Source organism: Sciurus carolinensis, chromosome 9, assembly GCF_902686445.1.
Source record: "Sciurus carolinensis chromosome 9, mSciCar1.2, whole genome shotgun sequence".
Taxonomy (NCBI): domain Eukaryota; kingdom Metazoa; phylum Chordata; class Mammalia; order Rodentia; family Sciuridae; genus Sciurus; species Sciurus carolinensis.
In genome coordinates this window covers 130042705-130056886 of record NC_062221.1, presented here as the reverse complement: position 1 = coordinate 130056886, position 14182 = coordinate 130042705, and the positions used below count along the sequence as shown (strand labels likewise).

The 14182-nt window shown below is 41.0% G+C and overlaps 1 protein-coding gene and 1 pseudogene across 1 annotated transcript in view; one reads left to right on the top strand and one right to left on the bottom strand.

The window, feature by feature from the left end:
- Positions 1–7561: 7561 nt before the first annotated feature.
- Positions 7562–13213, bottom strand: LOC124993759 (adaptin ear-binding coat-associated protein 1-like; annotated as a pseudogene).
- Urb1 (URB1 ribosome biogenesis homolog) overlaps positions 13123–14182 on the top strand; it is a 66430-nt gene continuing 65370 nt past the window's right edge. Inside the window, 1 exon segment of the mRNA XM_047564933.1 lies at positions 13123–13353. Within this exon segment, the coding sequence (XP_047420889.1) occupies positions 13212–13353 (142 nt within the window). The 5' untranslated portion in view covers positions 13123–13211.

Genomic DNA, 14182 nt, shown 5'->3' with positions numbered 1-14182 from the left:
TGCTGATGGGGTGTGTGTGTGTGCTGGTGGGGCATGTCCCTGTTTCTCTAACCTTGAAATCAGACAAGGTACAGCCGTCCTCGTTTCCTGTTCCATGTTGACTTTTGCTTAATCCTTGTTTTTGTCACAGTAACCACTGAAAACTCAGTTTCCTGAAGCTGTGACATTATCAAACAGAAAGTAGTACAATCTAACACTGAAACTGTGAACCACCTTGAACTTGAACTAGTAATTTTCCTGGTCAAGAATTGGTCATTTTCCTCAACTTATACAAATATTTCAGGACAAACTGTAAGTTTCTTTCAGCACTCTGGACACCCTGGGTGCTTATTTGGGGAACTGGAAATCTATATAATCCAAATGCTACCAGGACCTCCCTTGTCCAACAAGAAAATTATCCTTTGGCTGACTCTCCAACCAACTTCTCCCTCTATTCCATGGCTACAGTTTGGATGTGGTTATAGTGTGTCCTCCCAAGTCTCATGTGTTGGAAGGTCGGTCCTCAGTGTGGTGATGTGGAAGGTGATGGAGTTTTAAAGTAGGGTCTGGTGTACATGATTAGGTTATTTGGGGCAGTGTCCTCAGAAGGAATTGATGTAGTTCTCATGGAACCCTGGTTAGTTCTTATATTACTCATCTTTCTGTTACTATAACAAATACCTGAGATGAATCAACTTTGCTCTTCATAGAGGAAAAGGCTTCTTGACTCACAGTTTTGGAGGTTCCCGTCCATGACCAATTTGCCCCATTGCTTTGGGCCTGTGGCAGCACAGTACACCATGGCAGGAGCACATGACAGAAGAAGCCCTTTCACTTCATGGCAGCCAGGAAGCAAAGAGGGAAAGAGAAAGACACCAGGGTTCCACAATCCTTTTCAAGGGAGCCCCCAGTGACCTAAAATCTGCTACTAGGCCCTGCTTCTCAAAGATTCCACCACTTCCCAATGACATCATGATCTGGGGAACTAGCCTTTAAAACATGGACTTTGGGGGAATATTCCAGATCCACACTATAGCAGTTCTCTTGAGAAGGTTTTTGTTAAAGAGCAAGAGTGGCCACTTCTTGTGCTCTGACTTCCTGTTTCAACACATTAGCACTCTCTCTTACATATACTCCCCGACCATGATATCTGCCATGATGGAATGAAGTCAGGGTGCTCTTGCAAGAGCCTGTGCCATGCTGTTTGAACTTTCAGTCTCCAAAGCTGGGAGCTAAATAAACCTCTTTTCTTTATAAGTTACCCAGCTTCAAATATTTTCTGACAGCAATGGAAAAATGTACAATACACAGACACATCAACCTTTTTGTGTTCCTTGCCCACTCTGACCATGTTCCCATCTCAGTGCCTTAGCATTTGCTATAGCTTCTACTTGGAAGCTCTTTGTCTGCTATCCCCTGCCTCCCAACCCCAGTTACCCTCACACTCTATGCTCTTCTTCAGAGTGTCCATGGTGACCTGACATTCTGTCAATCTTTCTGCCCCTTTGGGGGTGATTTGCCCAAAACAAACCTCTCTGAAAATACAATTACTGTGCTCGCTTCGGCAGCACATATACTAAAATTGAAAATACAATTTCTGTTGAATTTAGCAGTTGAGGATTACTTCAATAGTAACAAAGCAAAATGACAGTTTGAGGTAATTAAAATCATGCACAAAAAGGAAGCAAACTGGATCATAAAGATTGAGAGAGTAAATAATCTGAATGCATGAAATTGTCATACGTTCAATAAGCCAGGAATACAGAAGGGAGAAGTTAAATGGGAGGTGATGGCCACGTTGTGGAACTGATACTCTTGCAGACCTCAAATCCAAATTGCTCCCCCATGTGTGAAGTCATATCTGCACATCCTGGTGGGGAAGAATATTAAAATCAAATTGCAGAGAGATGCTCACCCCAGGGCGGGTGGAATTTATGACCATGTTTTGCAATCTACTACATCATAACTTTCTCATTGATTTTAGTCACCATCTTTATCATGGATTGAAGTCCTACAATATCCTCCAGTTTCATCCATGTCTTCAAATGTGACTGATTTTCTGAATTATGAGCTTATAATTTATTAACAGGGTAGATCTCATGTTAAATATTTTTACCATATGGATACACCCCTAAAAAAGCACACCTGAAGGTACACATGGAGACTCTGGGAGCTGATGGATGTGTCCACTGCCTTGATTGTGGTGAGACCTTCATGGGCGCATGCACCGTAGAAACTCACAAATCATGTACAGTAAATATGTGCAGCTTATTGCACATCATCTATACCTTGATAAAGGTGTTCAGAAATAAAAATTCCTATCCAGGCACAAGTCTTTGTTTTGACTACACTTTTTATTTTGGAATAATTCTAGATTTACAGAAAAATTGAAAAAAGGGTGATTCTGCATATTCTCATACAGATTCATCTAGTATTCACATTTTTCATGAATAGGTAGCACATCTGTCAAAACTAAGAAACCAGCCTTGCCACATTACTCTTAACTCCAAACTCAACTTGCATTTCCCTTACAGTCCTTTCTGCTCCAGTGTCCAGTTCAGTACCACAGTGCATTTGTCATGTGTATCTAGTCCCATCTGGTCTTTTAACTTTTCTGTCCTCCCTTGTTCATCATGACCTTGACAATATTTTTTTTCAGGACGGGGTTATTGGGAATTGAACCCAGGGGCTCTTAACCGCTGAGTTACATCCTCAGCCCTTTTTATTTTTTTATTTAGAGACAGGGTCTCACTAAGTTGCTTAGGGCCTTGCTTAGTTGCTGAGGCTGGCTTTGAACTTGCAATCCTCCTGCCTCAGCCTCCCAACCCGCTGGGATTACAGGTGTACATTGCCATGCCTAGCTGACCTTGATGATCTTAAAAGAGTACTGGTCATGGCTTTTTTTAGATTGTGCCTCAATTTAGGTTTGTGGGATGTTTTTCACATGATTAGGCTAGAGTTGTGGATTCGGGGAAGGACATACAGTAAAATGAAGGATCCTCATTACAACACATCAGAGATACACAAGAGCAATATGACTCATCATTAATGTTCTGATTTGAACAAATCTCCCTGTGTTCATCAGCTTTCCACTGCTGTGAAAAAATTAATAAGGTATACTGCCTGAGGAGGAAAGATTTATGTGGCTTACAGTTTCAGAGATTTTAGCTCATGGTCACCCAGCTCCACTGCTTTGGGCCTTTTTGAAGCAGAATATCATGGCAGGGAGTGAATAATGGCGCAAAGATGCTCATCTGGTGGTGGCTTGGAAGCAAAGAGAGAGAGATGAGGGCCCAGAGCCTAATATCCCCTGCAAGGTCACACCCTCAATGATCTAAATTTCTTCCAGTAGGCCTCACTTCCTAAACATTCCACCACCTCCAAATAGCACTACAGGCTGGCAAACAAAACTTTGACATGTGCCCTTTGGAAGACATTTCAGATCCAAGTCATAACATTCCCAGATTTCATGTGATGGAAACTTAGTTCTCAAATTCAAATGTTAATGGTGTTTGGAGATGGGGCCTTTGGGAGGTGATTAGCATTAGATGAGGTCATGAGGGTGGGACTCCATGAGGGGATTAGTGGCTTTATAAGAAGAGGAAGAGGCCTGAGCTGGCACACTTGCCCTAGCTCATCAAATGTTGCCACGTTATGATGCAACAAGAAGGCCCCCACCAGATGTCAAGCCAATGCCAGTGCCATGCTCTTGGACCTCCCTGTCTCCAGTCCAGAACTGTAAGCCAATAAACCTTTATTCTTTATAAATTACCCATCTGCGGTATTTTATTTCAGCAACACAAAATGGACTGACAACTGGTGATGCTAACCTCGATCACTTGGTTAAGGTAGTGTTTGCCATACTGATTATAAGATTACTATTTTCTCTTATTTGTAATCTAATCTTTGGAAATTAGGTCACTAAAACCACACTGGAGAAGAGGAGAGGGAATGTATGAATCAAGCTCAATCTCTCAGAGCAGGAACAGGAGGAAATTAATTCATATGATACATGTATTGTTTGGATTAATTTCATAAGAAAGATTAACTCCCTCATCAGTTAACTTAAATAATAATTCTTATATCAGTATAGACAAGTGTATTTATTTTATACTACAGGTTATAATAACTATGCTATTTATTTTGTCACTCAAACTATTCCACTGGAAGTTCTTTCAGATTAGTTTCTGTATCCCTTTTACATACTCTCATTCTTATGGTTTTGAAGCATTTATTACTTTATGGTACTAAAAGATACTCTAGGATCATCTTAGGTGTTCCCTGACCCAGCCAAGGAATCGGTCATTTCTCTAAGAAACACTGGGGTTTCTTTCTTCCTTCCTTGTCTTCCTTCCTTCTTTCCTTTTCTTCTTCTTTTTTCTTAATAATAGTATTAGAAACCAAGGTCTGGGCATTGGGTGAGCTCATTGCTACTGGGATGTCAATGCTACTATGCCCTGGAGTAGTCAGTCAGTCTGCAGAGCTAGGAAATATATGCACATTATAAAACCCAGGTAGAGTACATATCTATACTTTCTTCTGTATTTATCCACCTCTATCTGTATTAAGCTAAACATGATATCATATTTATGTCTCCAAATCTAATGCAATAGGGTTCATTTCCTCACTCTCTTGTTTCTATATTATTTCTTTCTCCAATAGTGAGAAATCCAGATCACACCATTTTCCAAATATTTGTTAATTGTTCAATCCCAGAACACGTGACATATTTCCAGGTTATTAACCCACAACTTCATGACACAGATCTGTTTTTGAATCCATATTCTGTTCTAGTTGGGTATGTCTTTATTCTTTTACCATTATCTTTCCAATCTGATTATTATAATTTGACATATGTCTTCATGCATGATAAAGCAAGATCACCTTTACTCTTTTAAAATCTGACTTAGCCATTCACAGACCTTTATTTTTCCATTAAAAATTATTATTATGTTTTCTTTCTTAATTTTTATAGTAACAACAATGGTTTCATAGCCTAATTTAGGAAGAATTAACAAATTCACCATGTGAGGTCATTCTTTCATGAACATAGTATGCCTCTTTTTTGTGTGTGTGAAGTATTACTTTTTTTATAAACAATTAGCATAAAAGCAATTAGTATTTCAGTCAGTCTCTGAAAACCACAGAGACAGTAATACATAATCATATCAGTGGAAAACAGATCAAGTTTATCAAAGTTAGGAAGATTTGTAGGTCAACATTGTATGCCTCTTTAGTTAGGTTTTTGTTTTAAAATTTTCTTCTTAAAGGTGTTGTGCAGTCTTTTTCTAGTTTCATTCTGAGATAATTCACAGGTTGTAGTTTTTGATTTGTTAATAGTATCTTATTTTCTATCACACTTTTAAATTGCTATTCTTGATGTATAGACAATGCTACTGATTTTGGTAACTTAATCTTATATGTGAAAACCTTGCTAAACTCTTACTTAGTTTATACTTCTGTTGAATTTTTGAAGTAGAGAAAAGTTTAACTCTTCTAATTCTTTTCTCTCCTTTGTTTCTTTGTGTTGACTTATCTTACTAGTTAGGCCTCTAGTAATAAATAATAGCATAGTTGATGAGAATTTCTGTCTTTCCTGTTGTCCCCAATCATAATTCAAGTATCTAACTTTTTCAATAATGCATGATTGCTGCAGGTTTGGGGGATATATAGTCTTTATCAAGTTAAGGAAGTCCCTTCTATTTGTTGCTTTATGTAAATTTAAATCATAAATAGGCATTTTTCAAGTATCTTTCTTCATCTGTTAAGATAATAATTGATTTTTCCCTTTAATTCATTAGTGTTGTGAATTATATAGGCAAGATATTAAACTATCCTTGTATTTCTTTTTCAAATGAAGTCTTGGACTCAACTAATATTTTATTTACACACATCTATGTTCAAAATGAAATAAGTTCATAATTTTCTTACTTTGCATTACTCTTAGCTGGTTTTATATTTAAGGTTACACTAGAGCCTTATAAAAAGATGTCAGGATACTTTTCATCTTTTCTGCTTTGTGAACAAACTAAATAAGGTAGGCATTACCCATTTCTTTCTTTTTTCATTTTCCACATGTTTAATTATCATTATTGCACGAATATAGCTTACCCTTTATATACATATATCTTCAACTTCATTTTCAATTTTTCAGCAATTCAAATAGATAATATGTTAGCTTCTTGAGAATACAGAGAACACAACATGGAGGAAGACAGAGAAAAAAGGTTTCCAGTAGCTAGTCACTAATGATTCTATGGATTTCCTTTTAGTATTTTCTAATGGAATTTTAAAATGTCCTACCATGGTTCTGCAAGACTAGAGTTGCCTGGAAGGGGAAGCAATGAAAAAAAATGGACCTGAAGTTAGAAAAGTTAAGAGCGATATCCAGGAGAAACAATATATTTTGAAACTAAACAAAGGCTAGAATCCACATGTCCAAATAGGTGCTAAAGGAATAAATTGTATCCACCCATTTAATCCTCAAAATTGCCATTAACAAACAAAATGGGTAGCACCCATTCGTCTGAGGAGCGCTGTGAAAGGGATGACAAGGCAGAGGGAAGTGATGGAAGAGCAATTCACTTTTAAGGTCCCCTGGCTGGCAGGTAGCAAAGTCAGAGGCAAAACCTATCACAAGTCAAGCTATGACCCTCTGATTTCCTCATAAATGACAATATATGAAACAGCAGCTTTCTACTGACGAGCTAGATGGATTGAAAAAAGAAATGTTTGTGGAAAGGGGTCAGATAAGAGTTAAGTGCTTTCAACCTCTGCTCTGTGGATCAGGTAAAAGCTCTTCAAATTTAGGTCAGAAAAAGGGGCAAACGTAAACGAATGCTGTGCTTCAGATACAGCAACAAGATGGAACTGTGAGAAATCCAGCACGTGTATAGCAGGGAACTTGGGAAGCTCAGCCTCTTGAACTCCCTTCGTTCAAGAAACACTGAACACCCACGGTCAGAGATGTTGCATTATTCAGTCAACACAAAAGAATATAGAGGTGCCAACAACACAACCCTCTTATCATGGGAAAAGACCTGTAAACCCACACGAGGGTGGTGGAGCTGCACCCACCTAGCACTGGGTGTTCATTGAACAGGACACTCCTAAAGCAGGCCATATAAAAGAGACCCAGGACACAGATCTTTCTCCAACCTACCCTTCTCTAAAATTATGAGTTTGTAAATACTGAGGTCAGCCTGTTCATTTTTAGAGTCTTGAGGTCATGAAAAAGAAAGTTTCAAGGCTTTTGTCTTCCCTGAAATTCTTAATTAGGGCTTCACAGATTGCTAATAAGTGTCATCATATGATTCTGAAATGAGTTCAAGAATTTAAAGTTGGAGAAAATTTTACAGATGTTACAGGTCATAACCCCTCAAAAAGACAATGGTCTTTTGAACTTTGCATAGTCAACTATAATAGATAAGACCTACTATTCGCCTGCATTGATAATGAACAGGAAATAACAGATACTCTCATGCAAATAATGACATAAATCCGCTTGAATGTAATAAAGAATCCAAGAAAAAGATTGTCCATTAATTTTGTTTTTGGGGAGAGAATGGGTTCTTAACACCCTTCATAATTTGGTGCTCTCAATGTCATTTTTATTCTTCAAGTCTGTCCTATTGTCTTGCCAATGCTGGATCCAGTTGGGTAGATGTGGTGCATGGTTTGGAACAGAGCCGAATGCAGTGCTAACATCTCCCCACAAGTCACTGCTTGCAGAACGAGCTGGTGCTGATGTTGTGACAGGTGCAGGAGAATCTAATTCTAAAGAGAAATCTGAATTGCTACCTCCACGGTTAGATTTTGGAATGCGTGGTAGGGTGGCTTGATTGCTGATGGCTACTGAGAAGGACAGTAGAGGAACTGTGACTTTGCCTCCAGGTAGAGGTGGAAGGAAGCTGAGGCCCCCAGGCCCTAATCATCTCCTTTCTTGGTTATAATGTTCCTGATACTCAACTTAGTGCTTCCTTGAAACCTAGATCCAACTTGGGAGGAATGTCCATTTCCTGAGATTCTCTGGAAATCTCCAATTCCTGCTTTACCTACTTGAAGTGATCTTGCAAGAAGATATTAAAGTTAAAGGAATCTCCCCTATCTGTGAGGTCAAAGCTAATGAACTACCATCTTGGATTCGGCTGGAATTTGTCACTGTCTCCAAGCAATACCAGGATATTGGTCTACTGCTGCCTGAGCAAAAGCTCCCCTGGAATTTTATCTTCAGGTTTGATATAGGCAATCTTCTCTTCTGAGGTGATTTGGAGGCCATCAGCTCAATTAGTTCATCTAATTTCCAGTCAGATGCCCATAACTGTGGTTGGAGGCCCAGGTGGGATCTGGTGGACACTGCTGTGCTGTTTTAAGCACAGCCACACTACAGGATTACCTGTTTCTTAAAATAGTCTTAGAACTTGCCCCCCAAATCATCGGCACCTTGGGAAAAGGTTTGATTATTATGCAATTTTCTTTAGTAATTGGTGGTGTATTCAAATTCTCTAGTGTGTTAGTGTGTATGTGTGTGGTGTGTGTGTGTGTGTGTGTGCCAAATTTTGGATTTTTACTCTTTTCCAGAAATCTGTCCATTTATTTTCGTTTTGAAGGCTTTGAATAAATAGTTGTTCATAATTTGTTATTATTTAAAAATATATATTTTTTGTATAGTAATTCCCTTCGTTACCCCTGTACTTTCTTTTGCATTCTTTCTTTTTTATCTTCCTAATTGATTTTGCCACCAATTTGTGCATGCAATATAAAAATAGAAATAACCAGTCTTTGTGAAAGTTTGTGGATATTCTTTGATGGATTTCTCCCCATTTTTTGTGATTGATTTCTGTTATTATTCTTTATTTCTCTTTCCTTCTTATTTTGTTGGGTTAGTTCTATTGTGCTTTTTCCAGTGTCTTCATTTGAACATTCGTTATTAGCTCATTTGTTTTCAATCTTTTTTGCTTTCTTATAAGTACATTTCGAGCAACAAAATATTTCCTCTAAGCACCTTCACACAGATTTGCTATATGAAGTGTTCACTTGTTGTCTTCCAAGTCTCATAATTTCCCTTGTGCTTTCCTAGGATTAGTTAGTAGAAATTCTATCCCTCATCTTAGACTCATGGGATTTTTTGACAACCTATTCTCTTATTATCAAGGGTCTAACTTTATTATTTGATGGTTTGTGTGATGCTGATTTTTTGTAATTTATCAAGGCCTCCTTTGTGACCTAAAATGGTCAGTTTTGTATGACTGCTCCATGTTGGTTAAAAGAAACAAGTATTATCTCTTGTGGGTAAAAAAAATTCCCTTATGATAAATTAATTTAAAAATATTGGTATTCAAAAATTTTCAGTATTTCTAATGATTAAGATATCAGTCTAGTCTACATAATAGTGTTCAAATTTAACATTTGATATTTTAAACTTTAAATTGGCTATAACTATTGCTACCGTTTGCTGTTCAAAGAATCAGGCTGTCATCTAACAACCTGGTGTTCTTGAGTAGTCAGTTCAGTCTGAGTTCACGGTCATCAACATAATACATATTTATTGAGGCGATGGCCCTGGCAGGCCTTGTTCCAGAAGGATCTGTGTGTATTTTCAGGAACAATTTTAAAATCTATTTTTGAAAAAAATTAGACATGTCCCCAAATTTAAAACTGTAACATGTGGGATGATGGCAGGAATTCAGGCTGATTGATGTCAACCTTGAGAAGCTCTTTTTCTGCTTTGTCCATGACCTGCCTTTTCATTCCCTCTTCTACTCCCATAAAGCCACAATGAGGAGCCAGACCCAGGAGTGCTTGCCTGTGATCCCAGTTATTTGGGAGGCTAAGGCAGGAGGATCACAAATTTGGGCCAGACTCATCAAGATCCTCAACAACTTACTAACTTAGAGAGGCCCTTAAAATAAAAAAGGACTGGGGCTGTGACTCAGTGGTAAAGCACCCCTGAGTTTAATCCCTAGTCTAAATACCTAAATGAATAAATAAATAAAACTACATAGTCATTGACTAAAACAGTTACTAAAAATTCGTTTTGGGGAGTTGTGATCTCCAAAGAGTTCTCTTTTTAAAGTACAAAAATAATTTTGCACCCATCCAGAATTGACAAAATAAAGTGTAAAAATATTTTTGCATAGGCTGCAAATTGTTACTATCCCCCAACACCTTGGTGCATTTATCAAGTTTCCTTACTTTCTGATGACTACTTGAGAGCACTTTTGCAAGGGAACAGGTTATGGAGTGGACGGGAAGAAGAGAGGACTTAGCATAGGGATCCAGGAAGTCTTACAGTGACTGTCTTTGAAACAATACGTTATTTTTCCCTTTGCTAAACAAGCAGATAATTAAACTGTCTTGAACTCAGAAAATGTGACACTAAAACATTTATCACTAATGAGATTAGAATTTGTACCAGAATAGAGAAAGGAATTCCATACTTTTGCTCTCTAAAATGTGATTGCATTAATTAGTTTTCATCCAGATGAAATAATGAAGGATAAAACTATAAAATAACTTCTTCTAGTGTATGATAATTCTCATATTCTGAGGATTTATGATGAGCACAGTGTATTATGAACTTGATGTAGGTTTTGATTGAACTGCTTCTTTGGTCCCTTTCCAGAGCTTGAATTTAACCTTGTCGGATTGAAATGGGTTAAGAAATGAACACACACACTTAATAGGTGTAAATGAGAAGCTAGGTCACTGGAATGATCTCATGAGCTTCACTAGTGGCTAAAGAAGGTCGGTCACTTCCCTTGCTAATTCGCCATAGTCCTGGGGTCAGTTCAAAAGCTTCCAGACTCGAACTTGCATTGTGAGGCTTTTGACAGCATTCCTATAATCAACCTGCTCTTTTAGAATAGACTGACATTAACCTAGCTCAATACTCAGGTCTGTGCATTCATTCACATTCATATCTACATGGATGTTTATTTATTCAACAGTTATTGAGCACTGTGATGTGCCCTGTGTTGTGCATTTTAAGCAGTGGGAATGGAGCTTTGCCTATGCTTTGTGCCACTATACAGGGAACGTTTTAGTGAAGGAGTTTGACAAAGAATATCTATTATCACAAGTAGGCGAAAAGGGCAGTAAAGGAAAATAGAGGAGAGTAAAAGCTAGAGAGAGGGATGGACAAAAGAACCCACATGAAATGAGAATCTAAGAGACATTTGAGGTTTTGTCAAAGAGTTTCAGAGGGAGGGAACATGTGCAAAGGCCCTGAGGCGGATGTCAGCTTAGAATGTCCTAGGAAATAACTATAATGCTCAGTGTTCAACAGACCAGAACATACTTGGGGACAAACAGTGTAGGTCTTTTGTTTAGAAAGAGAAGTCACTACCTGGAGGTTGGTTGGTGAACTCTAAATCTGAGCAAGGGGTTAGTGACCTGGCACTAGTGAGTTAGGGTATTGACCTGAATCAGTCTGAGCCTCCGTCTGTGCTTCTGATCCATTATCTAACATCAGGTACACCTCTGGCTAAGGATGGAATAGGCACTGCAAACTTACATTTCTTTAATTTGGTGCTGCATGCGTCCTGGTTCCACTTAGGAAATGAATAATCCTGCAAGTTCCTCACTCTAATTCTTTGCAAATTGAACCAGCCCAAAGAGGTAGTAATTTGCCCCCAGCCCACAGAGATGGAAACTGAACTCAGCTTTTGCCTGTGTCCTGCCCCTTCCTGCTGCCTCTTTGGGTGGGCTCATGCTGTCAGAAAAAAATTTTGTGGCAGTCAATTAACCAGACAGGAGGACCAGTGTGACCAATTAGTTATTAGTCTGTCTTTATTAATGAATGTTGCCCTTTATAGTCTGACTTGGAGCTGTTCTCTTCTCAATATTGCTACATTGTTTCAAATGTGCTGGGGTGACTCCCTCTGGCTGACTTCCCTATGACATTGTCACTTGCCAGGTGCATTTCCTAGTCTTGCTAGGCCTAGGGTCAGAGTTAATACCATGTGCTTTCTGTATAGCAGGTCACAAAGGGTCACATCCTCAGGTACTTAAAACACACTTGCTTACAAAAAACAAGATGTATTTTTTCAGACTAGAAGACATGACAAGAGAATTCCAGGAATCACCAAATTACTGACCTAATAAGCTGGTTCATGATTATTTAAATGGTACCCAAGTATTGATGAGGTTGTTATAAAAAACACACTTTCAGTTTTTACTTACGCAGTTTTACCTTTATTTTATTTCAGCGCATTTAATGCAGTCCACAAGTCAATAACAGTTACAAAAACACACTATACTTTATTCCCGTCAAAGCAGTTTTACAAACACTGCATCATTTGCTGTGCCGGCAACCCTGAGGACTGGGTATGGCTGGCTTTGCTATCTCCATTTAAATGAGGGGAACTGAGATGTAGGTGCTCGGTGCTGTCCACTGAGGGCTTTCACAGTTCATTTGATCCTCTCCTTGCATCTTACACAGCGCGCCCATCAGTCTGGGGAAGAGTGGGGTGGAGGTCAATCCAGGGCGACTTCCTGCTAAACAAGCCTGTCTAGTTCGAGTTGGGACAGAAGATGGGGGTCGGCGTTAGGGGCACCTGCACATCCCTGAGTCCTGGTTCTCAAGAGAGTCTCTCCCAGCATTTAACCAGGGAAAAATCCACCCTGGCCAACCCGCAGAACCTCGAACTGGCGAAGGATCGACTCCCACTACGTGCGAGGCAAGTTCTTTGAGCGACACCGTTAGGGCGCCCTCAAGTCAAGAGCCGAACTCTTGCTGCCAGGACGCGCGGGGGCAGGTGTCGCGGTCCCGAAGGGCCTGGGAGGTCTTTCTATTAGGGGAACTGGAAAGCGCCGCCCGGGGTCAAAGGAGGGCCCCATGGGCCCTACGCCGCCGCAGCCGGGCGCGCGAGTCGTGGAACGCCAGCCCGCCTCCAGCCCCCTGCGAGTCTACCACGCAGTCTGGTACCGGCGAAATCCGGACTCCTCCGGCTTCCGGCCTGCACTGCCCCTCAGCAGCCCCGCCCCCAGCAGCCCCGCCCCCAGAAGCCCCGCCCCTCAACAAGCCCCGACCCAACCCCTGCCTGCCGGCCGCTCCCGTGCCACGCCCCTTCCGCCGACCTCCTCTTCCAGGCCCCGCCTCTTCCGTCGGCCCCGCCCCTTCCCTCCCACGTGTGGGTCCCGGCGCGTGTCTGTTTTCTGTTTTCTGCTTGAGTCCCCTAGCCAGGAAACCCGACGTGCGTGGTTTCCGTCGCACCGGTGCCATCTCGGCCATGGGGGTCTCCAAGAGGAAAGCCTCAGGCGGCCAGGACGGCGCGGCTTCCGCCGCGGGCGCAGCCAAGCGGGCCCGCACTGAAGAGCTCACGGGCGTGCGGTTCAAGACTCAGCTGAGGGATCCGCAGGGCGCGGGGCCGGGTGAGTGCGGGGCGGCGGGCCCTGGGCGGCGAGCACGTGCTAGCGAGGTGGCCCTCCGGCAGGGTCTAGACACTGCCAGGTACGGCCTGCCGTTTCTGTAGTTTCTGGGTCACTGAGGGTCAGAGCCAAGCCTCTGCTTTAGAAAGACGCTGAGGCTCCTGTGACTGGGCGTCCAGGGTCCCTTGGGCCAGAACCAGCTCCAAGACTGAGCGATGCCATTCCTTGCCCTGAGCTGTCAGCGACGACAACAGGGCTGCCTCGCTTGGTTTTGACAGTTCCATGCTGCTGCCCATTTCCCTTGCCTGGGCAGGAACCATCAGCAAACTCCAAAACCTCCTTGTTGCAATTGTCAAGAAAATAATTAAAGCATCCTCATTCACACAAAAAAGTGTGTATAGAATCTGTACTGTGACTCAGCTCAGGGCGGTTCAGTGAGACAGTTTGGTGTTTCCTTGGGCTGACAGCACCATTTTCAGTGGTTTGGTCCTCCCACACTCACACTGACCTGATAACACACATACAAGATACCAGAAGCCACCACAACCACTTGTCAATCGCCAGGAATGGGCCATCTCATGACAGAGATGGAGCACAATCCGTTAACTTCACAACTACTTGCAATCCTTTAGAGAGTATGGAGGTTTTGAAGAAAGAAACAATTGAACATGTTGCCAGGTGGAAACAGTGGTACTCTGCTAACATGAAACACTGGCAGTATTTCTTCCACATTAAAGAAATTACTAAATCTATGGTCAGAATATCCTCAACTTCTAATTTTTCTCCCGTGGATTCTGTTTTTGAACTTTTGATGCCTGCACATGCTAATCAG